Source organism: Indicator indicator, chromosome 9 (assembly GCF_027791375.1).
Source record: "Indicator indicator isolate 239-I01 chromosome 9, UM_Iind_1.1, whole genome shotgun sequence".
In the NCBI taxonomy this organism is placed as follows: Eukaryota; Metazoa; Chordata; class Aves; order Piciformes; family Indicatoridae; genus Indicator; species Indicator indicator.
Window position 1 is genome coordinate 5,954,638 of NC_072018.1, and position 20,700 is coordinate 5,975,337.

The 20,700-nt window shown below is 43.8% G+C and overlaps 1 protein-coding gene across 1 annotated transcript in view; it reads right to left on the reverse strand.

Annotated features, from left to right (window-relative positions):
• The window catches only part of ISM1 (isthmin 1), a 37,762-nt gene extending 20,215 nt beyond the window's left edge, over positions 1 to 17,547 (reverse strand). Inside the window, exon 1 of the mRNA XM_054383665.1 lies at positions 17,422 to 17,547. Coding sequence (XP_054239640.1) covers positions 17,422 to 17,547 — 126 coding nt within the window. The remainder of the gene's footprint in view (positions 1 to 17,421) is intronic.
• Positions 17,548 to 20,700: the final 3,153 nt, after the last annotated feature.

Sequence of the window (20,700 nt, forward strand, 5' to 3'; positions counted from 1 at the left end):
GGAACAGGACTCATGACCAGCCACCAGCTAGATTTAACTCCATTCACCACCACTCCTTGAGCCTGGCCATACTGGTGATCCAAACAAGACCTGCACCATGGTAAGGTTTAAAGGCACCAAGAGACAAACCTGCATGCCTACCTGATACTGCAGTTAACTTTTTAATAATTCAACAGGTATTTGAACTCACTCCATTGCTTTCCCATTTTGTTTCTCTTCTGTTACAGACATTCTCTGCAGGGAATTGTACTGTCTCTCTTCCCCACAGAGAAATTATACAGAAATGGGAACCTGTAAAAATGCCAAACTAGGAAGAAAGGGAATGTCTCTGCATTTTTAGCAAGTGAGGAGTGCATTTCCCTCCTCTTTTCCTTATTTTAATCCCATTTCCAGTTCTGGAAAAACAACCAAGACAGAAAATAATTGAGTAATGACTGGAGCTATAGAAAATGTTTTGGAGCAGCTGCTTTTTTCTCTCCTTCATATTTCTTACCTTCCTACATTCTCTCCCCACCTGCCACAGGAAGGGCACATTTGCAAGCACTGCTAATTATGGACTTGAAAGAATGTAGGAGAACTGATGCAACTTATATACCAAAAAGCTCCCAGACAGCAAGGGAATCTATTACCAAATCCCTGCTTCAGCTAAACTGCTTTTTTATTTCTTGCACACTCCTTTGAAATATCTTGTAAAATGATCTTGACAAGAGGGCTTGAATTGAAACCCGACAGTCTGTCAATGCACTTTCATGATGCACCTGTACAGCATCTTCAACCACCAGGAACAAGGAATGTTTATTTATTAGGAAACTTCACAGACGCTGTAAAAGATTATATTGCTATCAGAGACAAAATGAGGCCTGGGGCCTTCACAGAAAACCATTATAGCCATTAGGACTGGTTTCATTTCCCACCTGCCTACACAGATTGTTTTGATTTTCAAGGCTGTTGCATGTTTCCAGGTTAGTGGTAAATGATCACTTTAAAATTAACTAGTCTGGGGAGGTTGAGTAACACACCAGGACACTACATGAAGCTTTCACCTCTGTGGATCCAAGATCCATTATGAACTTGGGTGATCTAATTCCTGGGCTTTATTTATTGTTTTTCTCTCTCATAAGTATAAGCAGGTCAGGACCCAGCAGGAAGAGGTATGAGGATGCTGTTAGGTAAGCAGACCATGAAGTTAACAGCTGAAACGCATTACCAGAGATTCACAGGGAAAGATCTTTTATGATTAAAGCCACAGACAGTCCGGGCAGTCAGAAGATCTTTGTTCAGATCTTAGCTCTCTCTTGGCTTTTTCTTTTAACAGGCAAATCACTTGGGTTTGTATTTCTGTGGTGGCACTGAACCTCACAGCTCTGCTTCACTCCAAGGAGTTACTGATGGTTCATAGCTCCAGAAAAAGTCAGACAGAGGGGTGTCACATCAGCTACTCAGTTACTGAGACACTCTCCTTTTCTCTTAAAGTGTGCTTGTCCCTCATGTTCACATCTATCAGTGAAACCAAACACATTACTTGTCTTTAGAAAGCTGCAATAATTCATTGTTGCAATAATTAATAGCATGGTTTAGATAATTATTTTTCATAAATCACTTAAAATGGACTACACTGGCTTGCATGTACACAACTGCTTTCACTTTGGGGCTCCAAAATATAGCATCTGCTCTCAACATTGTGTCACTGACCATAGATGGCAATCAAAAGTAATAAAGAATTCTATTTTTTAATAAATATCTGTTTAGTCTGGCAAAACAAGCAAAAGGACATCATACCCAGTTCTAACTCACAATGTGTGTGACCAAGTGGCTGTGCAAAGACCAAATCCAGCCATCCCACAGGATACCACCACGGGACACATGAGCTTCAGGAGCCCTACAACCCATGGAAGTGTTTTTTTTTCTGTGGAGAGTAGGGTGGAATGGCAAATACTGTTGCAATTAGGAAAGCAGAAATTCAGAGCAGACATGTTGATCCACAGCCACCAGTGGAGCAGTGGTCCTCTGTAGACAGCTTAAATTTTGGGTGCCAGTGGCAGCACAGTTGCACAGTGAGGTGCTTGGGATGTACTCAGTGCACCACAGCCAATTTTCTGCCATATGCTGAAATGGCTCCTAGGAGCTGCATAGCACAGTAGCAGAGCAGAATCTCAAAGCATCTGGACACATTTATCTCAGATCGTGACCTTTTTTTTTTAATTTTTTTTTTTAACTCTAAAACTTTCCAGTCCTCAGAGCAACACAGAAAATCTTGAGAACTGAACAGGTAGCCTGGACTTATGTTAGGACTGCAGAGATCCTAGGGCAGTAATGCTGAGGCTCCCTTCACATCTGAGGTCTAGTAAGTCCCAGATCACTCTTCTGAGGCCAATGGTACAACACGACCCTCTGCAGTGGAAGACAAGACTGTTGCCTTGTTGAACAATCTGAACTGATACATCCCAAGTGCTGGAGTAACCCTGCTGCTATTCCTTCCCTACTGAGCCTATTTATTCACCTGCAGACATCGAGTTTTGGTCCATCCTTTGTTCAACCTGTGCATGGGAGTTTCTCTCATCAAGCTTGCTGTCTCTTCCACACCATTAGTAAACAGTAAGGCCACATCTGAACTGCTCTGGCAGACAATGTTTTTTTCTCAGAGCTTGAGAAGAAAGCAAACTATATTATACTCATTTTGGCAACCTATTGCTACATGTTGTGGACACACATTTCACAGCACAGCTATTTTTCATACTCTGCTGTTTGCTTGTATTTCATGTTTTCCTTCAGCTGGAAAATACAAACAGTATGGTTCAGCTTTGAGGTGAACAACTGCCAGTTTGTATAAACACTTTGATAATAAAAAGGACCTAGTGGTGATTACAGCTCAATGTCTGCTGGAAAGAACAGAGGCCCTTCAGCAAATTTTCTAACATAGTATACACTGTTGCTTTGTTCTTCAGTAGATACTCAGCCATCCATGGGATGGCCTAAAATTCTGTAGAGCTTTGACAGAAGTTCAGTGCCAAGTTTTGCTCATAGTTAACAAATATTTTCAGTTGCCTAAGCTGGTGGTAAATACTTAGTTATTCTTCATGATTCTGAAGATCTGTAATCAGTGCCTGACTGAAGCTCTCCACACAGGACTCATTGATTTAGTGGTTGAACAGGCAAATGTACAACTGAAGAGTTGCTCAATTATTCCACTTCAGAACCTGCAGTGCTAAAGTTCAAATTCTTTGAAAGTTCCAATTCTTTTTAAGCTTTGTTAAATACTTGCCTAAATCAGTAATATAACAAAGCTTTGACTAGAATTCATTTATATCATGGCTAACTTTCATTGAACGAGTCTGATCTCACCCATCATTGCAATCTGCACCACAATTTACATATCAGGTTCCAAAAGAATGGGAAAATCGCCCTTAAGCTGCAATCAAAACCACAAAAGCAAAGGAAATCCAGAATATTAATACTTTTTGTACACGACTTTCTGGTCAGGCTTTGCAGGCCAGCACACACAAAGTCAGTGTAAATGAAAGAGAACAAATATACATCTGAAATTATTTTTACGGATTATAAACTTGGTCCTTTTGCAAGTTTATTCCACTAAGGCTAGGATTTCACTAGGTGAACCGGCCTTAATAAACAAAGTTTTCATCTACCCCTAGCCAAAAGAGTAAACTAACTTGAAGCCTTTTCAATTTCCAAAGTTGTCTTCAGTGGTTATTTTCCAAGAAACAGCTATTCTCAGTCTCTGTGTCTCACTCTCATATGCGACTGACTATCCACCCTATGCTTTCAAAAGTGTCTGTGACTCTGGCTGTATTAGCTGGCAGATGTTTTTAGAGACTAGAAAGTGTTTAGTCCCTGTAGACTAAAAGTTACATGATGACTTCATCACATAAGCAAAAGCTAATAATGGGAAAGCAAGAAAGCAGACAAGTGCTATATTCCAAAAACATGATGTTTCCTGTGCTTCTGGCAATATCACTTCTGTGCCTGAAAAAGAGGCAAATCACTTGAGTCTTGACACTCAAAACATATACACCACTGAATCACTGCAAGATAATTTACTTGACCCTCCCTTAGCTGCCTCCCCACTAATATTTGTTTTCCATTTGATGGAAGTTAGAGGGTGAAGGCAGAGGAAAGGCAGTGGTTGTTTACATTTGTGCACCAACTATATGCCTCACAATGCTTTTTGGAAGAGGTTGTTACTACACCCAGGAGTTTACAGCCAAACGGCAGCAGAAACCTGAGCAGCTGCCTCAGGACCAGGCACCTCTGCTCCTGCAGAGAAGTATTCTTTCAAGCCTGAGTGTAGAGTTTTACCCTCTCCATTTAGAAAACTTCAGAGACTGATACACGAGCAACTGGAAGTCATTAGTATAAATGGCATCTGTACACGCAGTGCAGTAACTGTCTCGTTCTTGAATCAAGACATCAGCAGTGGCCATTATGCCCCCTCTCTACAACTCTGTGAACTGCCCTCCTGACAGAACAAGAGGAAGAAATAAGAGGAAGCAGATACATAAGAGAAAGGCCTCCCTCCAGTGACATTATGAGGAAGAAGATCAAGTGAGGAGAGTAGATACATCATGACAAGACAGTGTGAAGACCCTTCTCTGCTTAAGAGGGAAGAAGGAAAAGATTTGCCCTGGAGAGAGGCATGGGCTTTTAGTATTATGAATTCTGTGCATGTATTTAAAATTTTTCTTAGAACAGGCAGAGAGGGGGTATTTCCTAGAGCTGATTAAAGAAGCATGACTCGATTTTCAATTTCAAACGACTCGGGGGGCATTCCAATCGACTGCAGACAGGAAATGAATACCATACATGCACTGAACAAGGCAGATGCTTTTGAATCTGACACTTACGTGAAAAGAAAATATCTTCATTTCTGTCTCCTCTCCGCCCCATGATCACTAGTTAGTTCTGAGCTATTTTTAGGATAAATGGCTTTATTTTTCAAACTTGTTACAATCTTAGCATATGCCTGAAGCCACCCAGATGCCACTGATGGTAAATTGTATGGAACAGGCCAAATGCACCTTTGCATCAATCCCAGCAGCCTGGCATAGTAAAAAGGTAGAAGAGGAAAGATAAGCACAGTTCAGGTGTGAGATATCTGAACCTCCAGAGATGGGACCCTAGCTGATGTGCCACATCATCAGGAGTTAGATTTGCTTCTCTACAGAGATATTCCAAAGTGTCTATACAGTAGACAGGCTGCAGAGCAAGATGGAAGAGCATTTGCTGGTAGGCTGTGGCACAGAATGCATTTCCAGCTACTGAACTGTGCTAAAGAGATAAACCTCCTTGTATGGATCTTACAAGCAAGCAGCTCTTTACCCCCACTTAGATCGCATGTGCAAATACACAATTTCAGCTGCAAATTCCTCTTGTATTTTAGTATAGGAAGACTTAAATAGGATAAAGAAAAAAATATCAGAGAGGTGATATTAGTCTGTCCCTTATTCTGATGTTATGCAAATAATTAGTTCCCTTTGTGGTAGTCTTAAGATGGGCACAGCTATATTCCTAAGAATATGAAAAAATTATCCTCTTAGAAGAAAAGGGACAAGTAGGTGAGAAAGGCAGCTCTGATTTACATTATTCAAAACGTCATAAATGCTAGATCAAAGAAGTGCAAGAATCAAATTCAGGATAAAGTTTTCAGCAGCTTTTTCAGAGCTATTGATCCCTCAAGGGCAAACTTTAAACACTAGGTGATGCCTCCCACTAGCCAGAACTCCCACCTTATACCTCCTCAGTTTCACATAGTTTGCTTTCATCAGCTGGCACACTGGGGAAAGCACAGACAGCTAAGGCACTGCTGTATCTGGGCCTGATGAAGGAGACATACAGCAGAGCACAGAAATAGCATATGTGCATTTTCTGTACCAGATGTTGCCTTTTTAATAGCCATCATGGTAGATGTTAAATAAAAGAACGAGTGATACAATAGAGAGCTTCGTACAAGGGCAGGACACAGTCATCCTGGTGGGAGCCCTGGGTAGGTTGTGTATGTTCAGCACCGACTTACTGATAGATATGATCACCTCCTGTTTTGTTGTGGGATGAAGGTGAGATACAACATCTAAGGAGCTCAGGTCGCAAGCGGGGACTTGTTTATGAGTTTGCATTCACAGGTCTAAACTCAACACCTAGAAGGCACAGGATCCAACTCTAAATCAAGCCCTAAACTGTCAAATGCACTACACAGATCAGCATCTTCTCCTGCCTCCCACCTTCGCTTCCTTGGGTCGAGTGCCTTTGGAATCTGGTAGAGAAGCTTCCAGGTGTTCCTGCCACTTCAGGAGCATGCCTTAAACAAAAGCCACTTGAATTGGGTGCAGTAAAGCAATTTCACCTGGTGCATCCCCAGACAGTATCCTAAACATCTGCCCTCAGGCTTCTGATACAGATCCACTTGCACTGGGCTCATGCCTGCTGCCACTGTCACATCCCCGTGAATGCTCCATTCATCCTGCCTTCTGCATCTGCTACATTACACATATGGCTACAACAGTGCATTACAGATTTTTCAGCTTTCCCAGCTCTTCTCACAACTCAATGTCTACCTACTCCCAACAGCACACAAAGCAACTTGGTACCTTACACATTTTCATGAAATAGATGACCCTTGTTCCTTCTGCATGTTTTCATCACGAGCCAGTGCTGCTACCATTTAAATACACATCAAAAGCTTCAGCACTCTAAAGAGTTCACTCAAAACTTTGGTGCTATTGTTCCACTCTGCCTAAAGAAACAGACTCAGTGTGGCTGCCCTAGGTTCTCTTTTAATATATATTTTCACAAATGTTAGACACAGACGTATCAACCCCTCTATTCTTTCCTAATGAAAGCTTACGCTCTAAAGCACAAGATGAGCAATAGATACTCCATTGGCCAGCTGCAGCTAGCCTTTCATAAATAACACAACAATCAACCCCTGTAAAGGAAAATGATACTCCAGAAGCTCTATCCTGACTTGTATCTGTTTTCCTCTTGTAGGAAGGAATAAGACATAAAAAGTTAAATGCTGAATGTCTGAACAAACTAAGTTAAGAAGAGATAGCAATAGTAATGACAAATTAATTGCAAACTACCTGCAAATGTTAAGATTGCTGCAGCATTGAGTCTATACTGCAAAACTCCAATAGACAGGGACTGTGCTCTATAAAATCATGATGAATGCAGGCTTGTTTTTATATTACGAAGGTCCTAATCCTCCTCCTCCTCCTCCTCTGCCTTTGCTCTATTGTTACAACATCAAAGACCAACTGCTGGCCGAGATACAGTCAATATGAAAAGGGCGACCAGCAAATTTACTGCTTGACTTCATTCCCTTTAAATGGAATAGGCACCATGGCCCTTTTTCAAAGTCCAATCACTGACATATATCTTTTTTATTGGACATCATGTACAATAAAGTGAAGCTGTAACTTGGAAAAAAAAATAGAACACCTTAAAAAAATCCCATGAGGTGAACATTCCTCTATAAAAATATCACTGTGGTTACATGTTTTGAAAAACTCTGGTCACTTGACAGGGCAAAAGGCATGGGCTGCATAGGTTATAGTTTAGATAAGAATACATATCCATGTCTAATACCTAGTTGGTTTCAGAAATAAAAAAAAAACAAACCAAAACAAAAACCACCACAAAACCAGCCAAACAACGAAAAACAAACCCAAACCAACACTAATAAAAAGCGATAAATATTTAAGATAAAACGGCAGTGTCATTCAAATAAACTGAGATGGCAGCATTCATGTCACAAGAATCATTAACTGCTTTGTTATAGCCTGCTCTGTGCAGTGAACCTTTACAGACTTCTTCAGTCCAGAGAATCTTAAAATCAGTGGCACAAAATGTCAATATATACACTGCATCTTAAATAACATCAGCCTGATTACTGAGGTGATTACAAGAGACACTTTCAGATGAGAGTTGTATCTGGAGACATTAAAGACAGAGACAGTTTTGCGGCCGTTGCATTGCTAAACAGACACTAAACAATTTCTTGCTATGAAATTAGATAGTGTATGAGCAACTCATAATACATAATAGGTGAGTATATAGGGTTGGTAGAGAATCCATGGTTTTTAATTTTTAATAAATTACATGTCAACATCATGAGGAGGTTTTGTTTCATACTGTTTAAGCTATTAATCCTTCTTCAGGTAACTTGTGCAAAAAGGCATCTGTAAATATCTAATATTGCATCTAAATCAAGCCCATACTGATTTTACAATCCTACACTGATACATGTAGCAGATAAAAAAAATTGGTTTGTTACACCTATATTAATCTTTGGCAGCTGGTTCCACTCTAGTTATGGTTTCCTTATGGCAAAATCTGCTGCTGTTCTGTTACTTCTAAGATGAGAAAGATAGCAAGCTATGTGACTAATTTTTGAAGCATTAGCTTCAAAAAATAACCATGTTATTGCTAGGTCCTCTTCACTGCTCTTTCCGTTATGCTATGCTCTGCTGTCACCTCTTCCCATCACATCCTACAGCACAGTTCTTCGGGTGCACAGACCTCACCTCCTGCAAGGACTTCACCTCCTGTACATGCTCAGCTTTTCCAGGCATGTACAAGAAAGATTTTCAGTGACAGTGTTTCATTGTTCAAAGCCTATCGGAATACAAAGACCAGACATCCTAAAGGAAGAATTCTGGAAGTTAAAACTTGGCCATGGACACCAACTCAGTAACTGTTCCTTAGAAAGGAGAAATCCACTTTTGTTTGATTATTTTTTAGAGTGGACCTAGAAAAACATGGCAGAAAAAGATGGGTCACGTTATTTGGGTGTTTTTTACAGGCACTACACAATTGTATTGTCACAAGTACTGATCTCAACAGCCATGCAGGCAAAGAGGAAACTAATCTTCCTGAGGGAGAAAAGTTACTGTGGAACACAAGAGTCCAGGACTTTTCAGTGTGTATGAAACTAACAATGGGACATAATGGATGGAAATTAATTCATGCAATCTGAAGAAAGCCACACACCAAAGCCCAGCTTGCCTTCATGGATGGAGGTCCACTTTATGTGTGTTATGTGCATATCTGTTCTGAGAAAAACTGCACTCCAAAAGATTCAAATCCAAGAGGAACTTCAGCTGCGTCTGTAATGGATACAGGTCACTGAGTCGTCTTGCTTTGTGAAAGTCAGTGGAGCAAGGTCAATTTAAACTCACTGAGAAAGTAGCATGGAGGTGGAAAAGCCAAGGTGAATTTGAACTTCTCCTGCCTTTCAACATGAACTGACTCCACCAAGAGAGGCAAAAAACTTCATCTCCAATTTTCCTCTAGCATCTTTATGAGAACCTCCGTAACATTATAAGCACCCAAATAGGCATTACTCTACATGAACTTGGAGTTTAACAACTCCAGGCCTGCTTTCATTCTGCTGACTGCTAAAAGGGAGGAATAAAAAAATATGACCCACTGCTATGAGCTCTCCAAGCACTGAAAAACAAGGGCAAAAGCATAGAGCAACTGCTTACCAGTACCACCCACACCAGCATCTCTGACCAAATATTACACTGCCACACAACTGGCTGCTGTGGCAAGCCATCACTTATTACAATAATGCTACATTTTACTGTTTTTCTTTCTTTTTCTGGTATTTCAAATTAAAAGTACATGGAAATACCAACACTGGAAACATTCCGCTCTTACTGATGTACCAATGAGCTCACTATTCTACTTCTTGGAAATGTTATTCATCATTATGCTCTAGACTATGAATTCAGCCTGGCATTTTCTGGTTTCAAAACTTGAAACATCAGTATCCTGGAAGCACCATAGTATTAAAGTGTGACAGCAACCACCTCTGCATCATTTAATGCTTCCTTTTGCAACTTAGTAAAGCACACTGTATTTTTAGTCGCTAAGGACTTGTGTGCTTACAGCCTCCATTCAGGCCTAGAGACCTTCTACACTACCATCCTGTACACAAGCAATGCCACAACAACAGAATCTCAACCTCAAAGAGCTTAGGATGAGATTGGGGGAAAAAAAAAAAAAAAGAAAAAGAAAGGTGTCAGTGCCGTAGCTCTGCTACCACTGAAAAATAATGCTTTAAAAAGTCATCTTTTGTAGAGAGTGTTACTCAGTCAATTCAAAGCACTTTTAAGTCACGTAGCCTCAAAGCAGACAGCAAGGTAAGAACCCTAACAAAAAGGCCAAACATGCACTGCAAACAGAACGAATAAGACACAACTGGGTATCACCACATTTGTTAGCAGGGAAGGTTGGCAAAATGCACAGACGAGAATAAAGCAACCAGCTCCAACAGCAGAACCTGCCAAAGCTGCTAAATCATGCTTGTTGCCATACTGTCAGTATGTAAGCACAAACCCCTCTACACTGCTTTAGGTTTTTAGTTTATGTTTGTGTAAGGAAACACCTAAATTGCTTGTCTATTTGAATTATGAGTGCATTTCAAGATTTTTCAAATGATGAAGAATACAAGCATAAGCAAGGCAAAATAATTTCCTACCCTTACTTGCATTCTGTTCACTTTTACATAGTGAAGGAGAAAAGAGAAATTCTTGAGCACAAATATTTACAAATCTGTGCATCTAGAAAAATGAAGTGCCTCCCAAGAAATCTTCTCTCCTCACTACCACACATACTAACGGCAGGGTTTTCACAAGTCTTGTCTATCTCTGCCATATCATTTCAGGAAGCTTTTCAAACAGAACTACTATATGCAGGTATTAGGTCTGGCAGGCAAAGGCACCCCAGTCTTCACCATTACCAACACCACCATCTTCTGCACTTTACTTTCTGTAAAGGTTTCGGCTGCTGCAATGCAACACAGCAGGATTTTTCACTAATCAATAATTCTTTCATTGTTCATTCTTTTCTTTGAAGACTTTCCCCACCATATTGGAACAATACAGCATTGATTGTTAATATCCAGATGCAGCAGATATAACTAGAGACAAAAGAATGACTGCTGATTTCAAAACATGGTTCCCAGCTTACATTTAATGTCACCTGGGTTGGTTAAACAGATGTCTCCCTGGCAAAAGAATTCCACAGCCCAGCAAGGTGTTGAAAAGCTTAGTAAGCTGAAGCTTTAAGTACTAGGGCTTGGTTATGTACTAGCAGGTCATAACATCTATGTTAAAAATCACAAGGGAGTACACACTGACCAGCTCCAGTCAATAAAATGATGATGAAATTGCTAAGGTCATAAAGATCAACAGCAGAGCTTCAGCTCTAGACCTCCTGCTTCTGTGGACAGCTGGCATTAAGAAAGGACAGAGAAGGGAAATGTGACTGAACCTAAGTGCTGACAACTGAAGCTGGAGGAGTGATGGAGAGATTTTTGTGTCAATCAGATGACAGTGAAGGGTCAGTAACAGTATGGTTGTATTGCTTTTACACTGCTATTACAGCTGCTACTGCTGTTACAGCTGTGATGGACCAGGTCTGTTTTTCCTGTGTAGAACAAACTTCTCTACATGATCAATGAAGGTTACAAAATAAAAGTTACTCCAGAACTAGTGCTGTCTGTCCATGGTAGATGTACCAACATGAAAAGTACCAACCCAGCTCCTTCTAGGATCTCTGTGTATCTATGCCTAGTCTCTCCATGCCAAAGGTGATCATTACAGCTCTGGACCGTCTCAGGATCTGGACTCAAACCTACCACTCCTTTCATTACCATGAGTCAGTCGTCTGAACAGCACAGGGCTCAGAACCCCATCTTAGCAGGCTTCCTTTTAACCAATCTCCCTCCACACTCACACAGATAAGAACACAGATAAGGATGGACTGAAAGAAGAGAAAGGCAAAAGCAACAGTGTCTCTGGGACCTCTGCCCTGTAGTGGTCATTGTGGTTTGTGTTTGGATCCAGGCCCATGCAAATGGACATAAAAGACACCACGATGGCTCAGAACTAATTTAGAGCTGCATAGAATCTATTTTCTTTTTCCCCATACAAATATCCCAATACTAGAAAGAGCTGGAAAATGATCCTACATCTTTCTCTAAACAAAAAAAAAAAGAACTCCAACAGACTCTTCTGTATAAAGCACTAGGTAAAAACTACTCCAAGCTACAGTTACAGAGACAAACTTGAAACATACACTGTGCTTTAATGCCAGGTATTTATCTGTGATGACCCAAAAAGATTAGTACAGTAACTGTTAGCTATTGAGCTGAAGAGAACTTCAGCAAAATATGCCTCACCCAAACATCAAATCTAATGCAGGAAGTGACATTCATACCTGCTTAACATTGTTCCTTGCAGCCATAACTAAATACACTATTCTTGGATCCCTGTTCTGAATTATTTCAGTAGTCTTAGATACTAAAAAGCTTACCACATCCTACCCTAAAGATATGGCAGCTCTTTTCCACCAGGGATGCTTTACTTTGCTAGGAAATGAAGTGACAGGTATGAGGAGATTAGTTCGTACTTCGTGGAGTTTTCCTGGAGCCAAGTTTGGAAGCTAGAAGAATCTCTCCTGGCAGCAAAGGACAACAGCAAATGCTCCTCTGCTCAGAGGAGCAGCCTCACTCCTTTGCTCTTGTTTCCCATTTTATCCTTTGCTTCCATGCATGCAGCAGAAGGACATGCAAAGCTAATCACCCTTCCTTCCCCCTAGATCCTGAAACAAGCCACAGCCCACTAGCAAAACCACTAAAGAGCACACATAATTCTCTCCCTTGGGAGATGAGAGAATGAAGTGCACGTGGTCAAAGTCATTTGTAAAGCTTAGTGCATAACTGGAAGAACACATGCTCATGGTATGGGTGAGCTACAGCCAAGAACCTATACCACAATGCCTGCTGAGAACAGGCAGGTTTTACTGTCACTGTCAAAAAGCACAAACCAGCATTCTCTGTGATGAGTAACAACCTCATCAGAAGAGATTATGTTTTTCAGAGAGTCAGCCTGCTTCATTAACAAGCCACCTGCTCTGAAAGTTATTTGTGTAATGTATAAACTGCTCTTAAGGCAGAGAAGGATTTAGTGCTCATATTAAATATATGACACACATTCACTTATTGGCATCTTATATAGGCTAAGGACAGTCTGGAAAGTATGAAGGAAAATGTTTTTCACAGATTATCTAGACTATCAGTTCCTATTAGAGATAGCCAAATCCAAAGTCCCAGAGCTCAGATAAGCTGTAAAAAAACCTCAGTCTAAAACTCTCCCAAATTAATCAGAGCTTGAGTCCCAGTTAAACTGAGAAAGCCACTATTTCTGACCTGGAGATCATTTTGTATGTTGCCTGAATCTGGTACAGGGGGCAGCACAAAAGCATCAACCTCAAAACGACTGAAGCACAGTCCAGCAAGGGTAACAGGCAGCACATCATCTATGAAATTCACACCGTCTCGTGCTGTGCATCTTAAAGGAAAATGGAGAGCTCGGCCCTGTAAAGGACTCCTCATGGCCTGGAGAGTGACTCTCATGCAACCATTTAGAAGCAGCAGAACATGTTTGTTCTGGCAGGGCCCAGAGAATGTTTCTAAGGCACTGCAATTGCTTGCAAACTTACTGAGGAGGGCAAGGACAGGAGCAAACAGATTACAAGGGAAAAAGCTTTTTACAGCTTTGTGCTTCTTTTCAAATTATGTTCTTTTACATGGCTCCAGCTTTATGCACAACTACTGAACTTCATGCTAATGTAATACTGCTGCAAGTACCGCAGTGGAGAATCTGACTTCATGTGCCATGGCATGTATTGTTGGTGGCCCTGCTACATTTCACAAGGTCATTTGTCTTGGTATGGTAACACTGTTTTTCTTGTGTACAAGGCTTGCTACAGAAAACTTAAAAGTGATGGCAAGAAATTTCTTGATGAAATATTTTCTGTCAGAGTGAAAGCACAGATTTTAGAGCATCATAAACCATTACATCTTACAAAGCTTATGCTCAAGCCTTCCCTTCATTTTCTAACTATATAAAAGGATAAAAACATACCCAAGCAGCATTTTTCCATCTCTTAATATAGCTTCACTTGCTCCTATTCAGAAGCAAAAGTTTGTACTTGTTCATTTCATGAATACATTCCAAAATAGATTCTGCATGCTAATTAAACAGATTTCTCACCATTGAAACCCAAAATCTTCCCCCTACCCAATTCTCCTTGTTCTTTTTTTTTTTTTTTTTTTTTGGGTACAGAAGGGAAGAGGCAATAAAATATGACTGAGAAACAAAAAGCTGATTTCTTCTCAAAGATGCAAGATAGTTTCCAACTCCTTCCCATTTTGCATTAGTTCATCACCACAAGCCAATTCTACCAGCAGCATGAAACTGAAGCAACACAGAGGTCCAGTGCCTGTTTCTGCAGGAGTGAACAGAGGAAGCCTCTGTCCACATCTCACCCATCCCAAAGATGACCAGCAGAGTACATCAGGATTTTCTCCTCACTGCTGCTCTGCTACAGCCAGTCACAGCAGCACAACACCACAGTCCCAGACATCTGTGCAATCTTAGAGACACACACAGTAAAGAGAAGGGCACCACAAGTAAAAATAAGAGGCAGAAAGAAATAACTTGTTTAATTTTAGGACTGAATTTTTCTTGGATTTCCTTCATCTATCAATCAGTCTAATTAACTGCAGAGGTTAACACAACTGAAAAACAAAAATAAAAAATTTCAAAAACCTATCCTTATTTGAAGGCCCATGAGCAAGAAAAAGGTCTTCCCCCTCCTCAGACTTCAAATGCACAAAATCTCTATTTTAGACTATTTCGATCTCCAACAATATTTTAAGATTACTAAGGAGTTCTTCTGAAGCTGTTTTATACAAAAAGGCTCTAGGTTGTGCCAAGTTCCTGGAGTTTGGGTGGGTGGGGCTTTTTTTTTGGACTAATACTTCAGATATTCTTTCACACAGACCCAAATTCTGGCCACTTTATTTGTTCAAACAGATCACGTAAGTCCTATACCACTATACCCTACATTTGATAACAGCCAGTTTGGTCTTATACCATTTTGCCTTGTCAAAGTACATCTATAAACAGTTGCTGCAAAGATTATTCTTTCCTGGATTTGCCAAAATGTGTGCAACAGACTTCATCACATGAAATTTCACCAAATCAAACACTGACCTAATCACTTTTCACAATCTTTTCTTCCCATAGACCTACCAAGAGAGCAAAAAACAATAGGTGGTTTTGGTTTTGTTTGTCTGATTTTTTTTTCAGCCTATGCAATGGCAACTTAAGACATTTCTGTCTGCTCATACCAACAAACCTGGGTTTGTGCAGTTTTATTTTCCACATGGACTATTTACCTGGGAACCCAACACACTAGAATTTTGTGTTTCACTTCACTATGAGACATGATAACATCCCAAGAAGCCTCAAAATCTGACGATCCCAGTGCAAATTCCATTGAGAATTGTAATGCTCTGCAAGGAAGCATCTGCCTGTCAGAGTACAAGTTTCTAAAGCAGGTTACAGTAGGTTCAGGCTAGCAACAGAAAGCAACAGAATCCAAGCCCCCGAAATTGATAAGACTTCCATCTGTTTAACTGATTATTCTAATCAATTTACCTTCCTCCCATAATGTCTTGTACAGACACACTCTCAAATACATAACTGCAGAATCAATTCAGTTGGAAAGTATATGAAAATTTCATTTCCACAAATGGCAACCCATGATGAAAATATGAAGTGCTAAAGCTATCATGATGCTTAAAGCCACAGAGTTATCTGTAAAAAAAAAAAAAATAAAATCACTGGACAGAAGAAAACTCTTGAAAAAGTCAACAATCAACAGATTTTTCACAAGACAGCCAACTAGAATGATACTACTCTAGGATAATTACCTGAAGATTATTTCCCTTGTTTCACCCTAACTTTACAACAGTGCTCTAAAAAGAGCTCCTCAGGGAAATGGCATCACCCAGAGTTCTCAGTTGCCCAGATGTTTCCCTCATTATGTTACAAGGCTGTCAAGAAAAGGCAAATTCAGGGTTATTCTAATGATAGCAAACACCTCATAAAAACCTCCCCAAATTTACTTTTCCAAGGAACATCATTTTGAAAGGCATTTCAAGTGCCCATGAGGAAAGAAAGCATCATTTATAAAACATTATTACCAGAAATCTTGAAGATATTAAAAAAAAAAAAACATCCTGGAATGTTGAACAGGTGATAAAACTGCAGCTCAAAGAGACACAGCATCCTGGGGCCTCACCCAAAGCACAGGGCCAAGCACTCCCAAGCAGGACTCCTACCAAGTTCAACAGGAGACTTTCTGAGTTAAAAGGAGCTGATCCCAGTTTGTAACTGGGATGTTGAGTCTGCAGATCTGGGTTCCCTCCTGTAGCTAGTGGTTTCATGTTGTGGACTGCCAGCTGGGGAACCCCTGCAAACAGTAATCGTTAGAGCCTGCACTTTCCTTATTCTCCCTCATGCTCTGCTGGAAATGACTCCTTCTGTGATGGCGCAGGAGTTTACATAAATTTACAGTGATAACAACTATACATTTTCTGTCAGGTCTTTGGATGATACAGTGATTGATTCTTCTTTAATGCTTGGATACAGGGGGAAAAGTTGGTCAGGATACATGCAACTGACCAGAAATTTACAAGTTTTGCCAGGGGATTTTGATGGGTTTGCAGCTTTTATCAGTGTCTCCAACTATTTTAAAGGAATGGCAACATGTGATGCTGATTTTTTCTTTTTAAAGAATCACCTGCAAAAATAAGGAAACAGGAACAAAAAAATCCTTGACCTCTACCAGACATAATTCACCGTTAGTATCATGGGATCAGAAGACTGGAGCAGATTGGTTTGATCAGAAGCCCTGTCCTTCACGGACACAGGCACCTATCATCCTGAGTTTCTTGGCTATCTCAGGATTGAATCAGGATCTACATCTCTCTTGACGTTTTCCAAGGAAAGTTGTGCATTTTCTTCCCGTATTTCCCAACGCCATAGTCCCACAGTGTCCCCTCTTGCCCTGGCGAACGATGCGCCCTCACACGAGCGGCCTGGGTGGGACATGCCGTGGCTGACACGGCGCAGCCTAGCTTCATCCCTTGCTGGGCCCCACATGCGCTCCCCAGGTGAGGTGGCTATCATCCCTGCCACCTGTCCGTGCTGCACTTGTCATGCACATGGAAGCCGCCCTGACCTCTACGACAGCGCGTCAAATCGTGGTGTGAGGAGCATCTCTGCTCTTTCCCACCTTGTCTCCCGAGAGCGTAAAACCAAGGGGGGAGGAAGATGGCACCCCCCTGCACAGCCACGCGAGACAAGCCCTCGAGGGGGTCAGTACCTGGCGGCAGTTCTCGTCAGCCCGGCCCGGACCGTCCTCCCTCCCCGGTGCTTGGCCCCGTCGCGTCCCATCACAGCCCTCAGGGTTGGCAGGTGGCGGCCGCTGGCCAGCCGTTGGTCGCGCGCGGGCGTGGAACGAGGCGGGAGGGGGAGGAGGGGCGGCACTCACCTGCCGCTGGCTGTGGTTGCCGGCCTGCGGCTCGCCGCCGCCGCGCAGCACGGTGATGTGCAAGGTGAGCAGGAGGAGCCCCAGCAGCAGCAACAGTTCGGCGGCCAGCCGCACCATCCTCTTGAGCCGGGCGGCTTTAGGGCCTCTCGGCGGCGGCCGTGGAGGAGGCGGAGGAGGAGGAGGAGCCGCGGCGGCCGCCGCCGCCGCCGGGGCCGCCGCCGGAGCAGCTCCGGCCCCGGGGCCGGCCGCGGCAGCCGCAGGACGGGCTGTGGGAACCGCGCCGCTCTCGGTGTCGGCGGGGCGGGCGGCGGGAGCGGGGCAGCGGCGGCAGCAGAAGCAGCGGGGGCCGCTACACCACGGCGGAGCCACGTCGGGGCGGGACGCCGCGGCGGCGGCGGCAGCGAAAATCCCAGCGCTGCCCGGCTGCGGCGGGGGGCGGCAGGTAGCCGCGACGGGGCCGCGGACCGGCGGCGTCTCTGCGGGCAGCCCTGCAACCCAGAGTCACCGTGGGCCGTCGGAAGGAGGGAGCGGGCGGGCTGAGGCCCCACCGCCTCGGGGAGCCGCTGGCCGGTGTAGAGCAGCGCGGCACGGCTGCCGACGGGGAAACGCTGCGAGGACGGGGGGAGCCGAGAGCGTGTGTGAAAGTGAAGGAGGAGGGAGAGAGGGAGAGGCGGGGGAGTGGGGAGGTTGGGGACGACTCTCACATGGCGGGGAAGCCGGGACGCTCCGAGGGGAGGAGAGAGCTTGGGGCTATCGCCTCCCTTCTCGCGAAGGGTTGGGGGTGTGCTCCTGAACAAGCTTCTCCGCTGTGTCCTCGCCCGCCCCGCGGCTCTCCCCTCCCCTCACGGCGTCCCGTCGAGGCGTTGCTCTGGGCTGCCCGCCCCGCCGGGTCCTGGCCAGTCCCGTCCCCTCGCGGCGGGGGTGTGAGAGAGCAGGGCAGCACCCCGACCCCCGCCGGCTCCTAACCCTCGACGGGGCAGCTGCGCGGTCCCCGTGGACAGAGAGGGGCAGATCGCTGCTTCCTCCCCGTCCTTCCTTACTTCTCCTTCTCCTCCTCCTCTCCGGTCCCCGGCTCGGCGGTGGGGAAGGGCAGGGCCAAAGGGCTGCAAAAAAGCTTCAGCTGCCAGCCCTCCCTCGGAGCTGGATACCTGGCTCCATCTCTCCTCTTTCCTCCAGTGGCCCTAGGGCTGGCAGGGGAAGCTCCGCGCTCACTCCTGCCACCGTGTGTGCGTGTTTGTAAGCGGCTGGCTCTCCTCCGGGCTGCTGCTGCTTCCAGACCAATTTTCTACCCCCTCTCTCCGTGCCGGGAGAGATGCGTCTCGGATGCTTTTATACTGCCCGTCCTCCCTCCCCTGCCGTCCTCCCCTATTCTTTCGCTCCCCCCTCTTCTTTCTCCCACTCTGCAGCTCCTGCTGCAGCCTAGCATCGCCCCCTCTCTGCCTGGCTCTTCTGCTCCTTGTGCCGAGTTGCCCCTCTGCAACCCTGGTTTGGGCCCCCGCTGACGGGAGGCTGCACCTTGCGTAATGATTTTCACCGGCAGGGATGGAGCTGTGATGGTGCCGTTTCCTCTTCAGCTGCGCTGTGTGTTCCCGGCAGGGCAGAAGGCGCGGGAGGGCTCGGGGCCCTGGGGTTTTACACTCCTCACTGTCGTTTCCCTTCCTCTTGGTTGCTAAGTAAAGTGGAAAAAGTTTTCTCTCTTGGATGGGGGGGCCTCCAAATTTAAAATTAATGTGAATTTAAAAGTATGTGACAAATCAGGGTTGGATTATTGCTTGCTATAAGTCAATGTCTTTACATCCAATCTGGTGGAGCTAGCGTTCTGGAGATGCAGCTCAGTGTAACAAACACAGCTAGCTCAAATAAACTTGAAACATAAAGTCATCTAAAATGGAAGTTTTGGTGTCTTTGTTGTTGCTCTTCCACAACTGGGAAAGTTATGTATAAAAATGAGGCGATCAGGGCCTGTCCAGGTGTGTGACAGCTGGGAGGCTGTGTTGATACCAAAATGTCTAAATGGACAAATTGGATAAAAAGCTTTTTGCATCTGAAATATTTTCATTCTGAGGCCAATGTCCTCAGCAGGGTTGCTGTGCCTGCAGTGTGCAGTGCCAGCAGAGGCTGAGGCACAAAATGGGAGCCTCTGCCTATGGTATGCCCAACCTAGGAAGCTGGCCGATATGGGGCACAAGAAGAGTCAGAGCTCATGAGAGCTTTCTTGCAGGCTTTGGTGTGTCTGAAGGCTGTAGTCACAAATGAGTTGGAGCAATGTCTCACACCCTTCCAGTCAGATAGGTTTCTCTTCCACTGTAAATAATTAGCCATCAGGCAGGAATTTGGTTAAAATAGTTGCACTGAAGTATCATGAAAGATGCAACCAAAAGCTGCAGAGCCAAACACTTCAGATGTAAGAGTTTTTCATCTGAAAATGTATTCCATGTTTGTGCTGCAGTAGGAGCGATCATTGGAGATGATGGTGCATGGCAGGGACTCCTGCAGGTCTGTCCTGAGTGTGTTACAAAGAGGTACAAACCCTCCATCCAAAATCACTTGTCAGGAGACACTGATAGGATATTGCACCGATGCACTAGGTTATGCAGCAAATTGTACGGAGCTATTCAACATTACATAAAGCCATAACAGCCTGTGGGACTGTCACGTGGTTTTAAAAATATGTGTTGGGTTTTTTTAACCCAAACATTCCGTGGGCTAATCAAAATATTGAGAAGATAAAAACACTGAAGTACTTCAGTTGTCATCACTAGGCTTAGGCTCTTCCTGCTATGATCCTGGCTGTGTCCCCAGTCAGGCACACCACAATGACTGCAAGCATGGAACTGGGTGGTTCAGGAGGCAGATTTGGGGAGACAGGCAACAAAGAGGCAAGAGAACTGTTCTCCAAGTTTGCCAAAGTCTGGCCCTACCTAGTGGCTGTCAGCGGATCCTGGCTGGTGAAGAAAAGTGGAAACTTGGCATGTGAGCTCTGTATTTCAGAGTTGAATAGTACAAATTGACAGCCAGAGCGAGACTGAAGGCTCCTGATGTGAAACAGTCCAAGTGACAGCCTGGTGGAAAACACACACATGGATCCACCACTGAGCTCTGGGTAATGTAAGTTCTCCCTTGCCTTGTGAAAGAGACTGAACCAAAAGACATCTTTAATCCAGATGAGATGGGCCCATACTGGTTTCCCCATGGGACATTAAGTTTTATGCATTAAAGACAGCAAGGGACACAGCAGTTCTACTATCAGCAGTGAGCTCATGGCAGCAA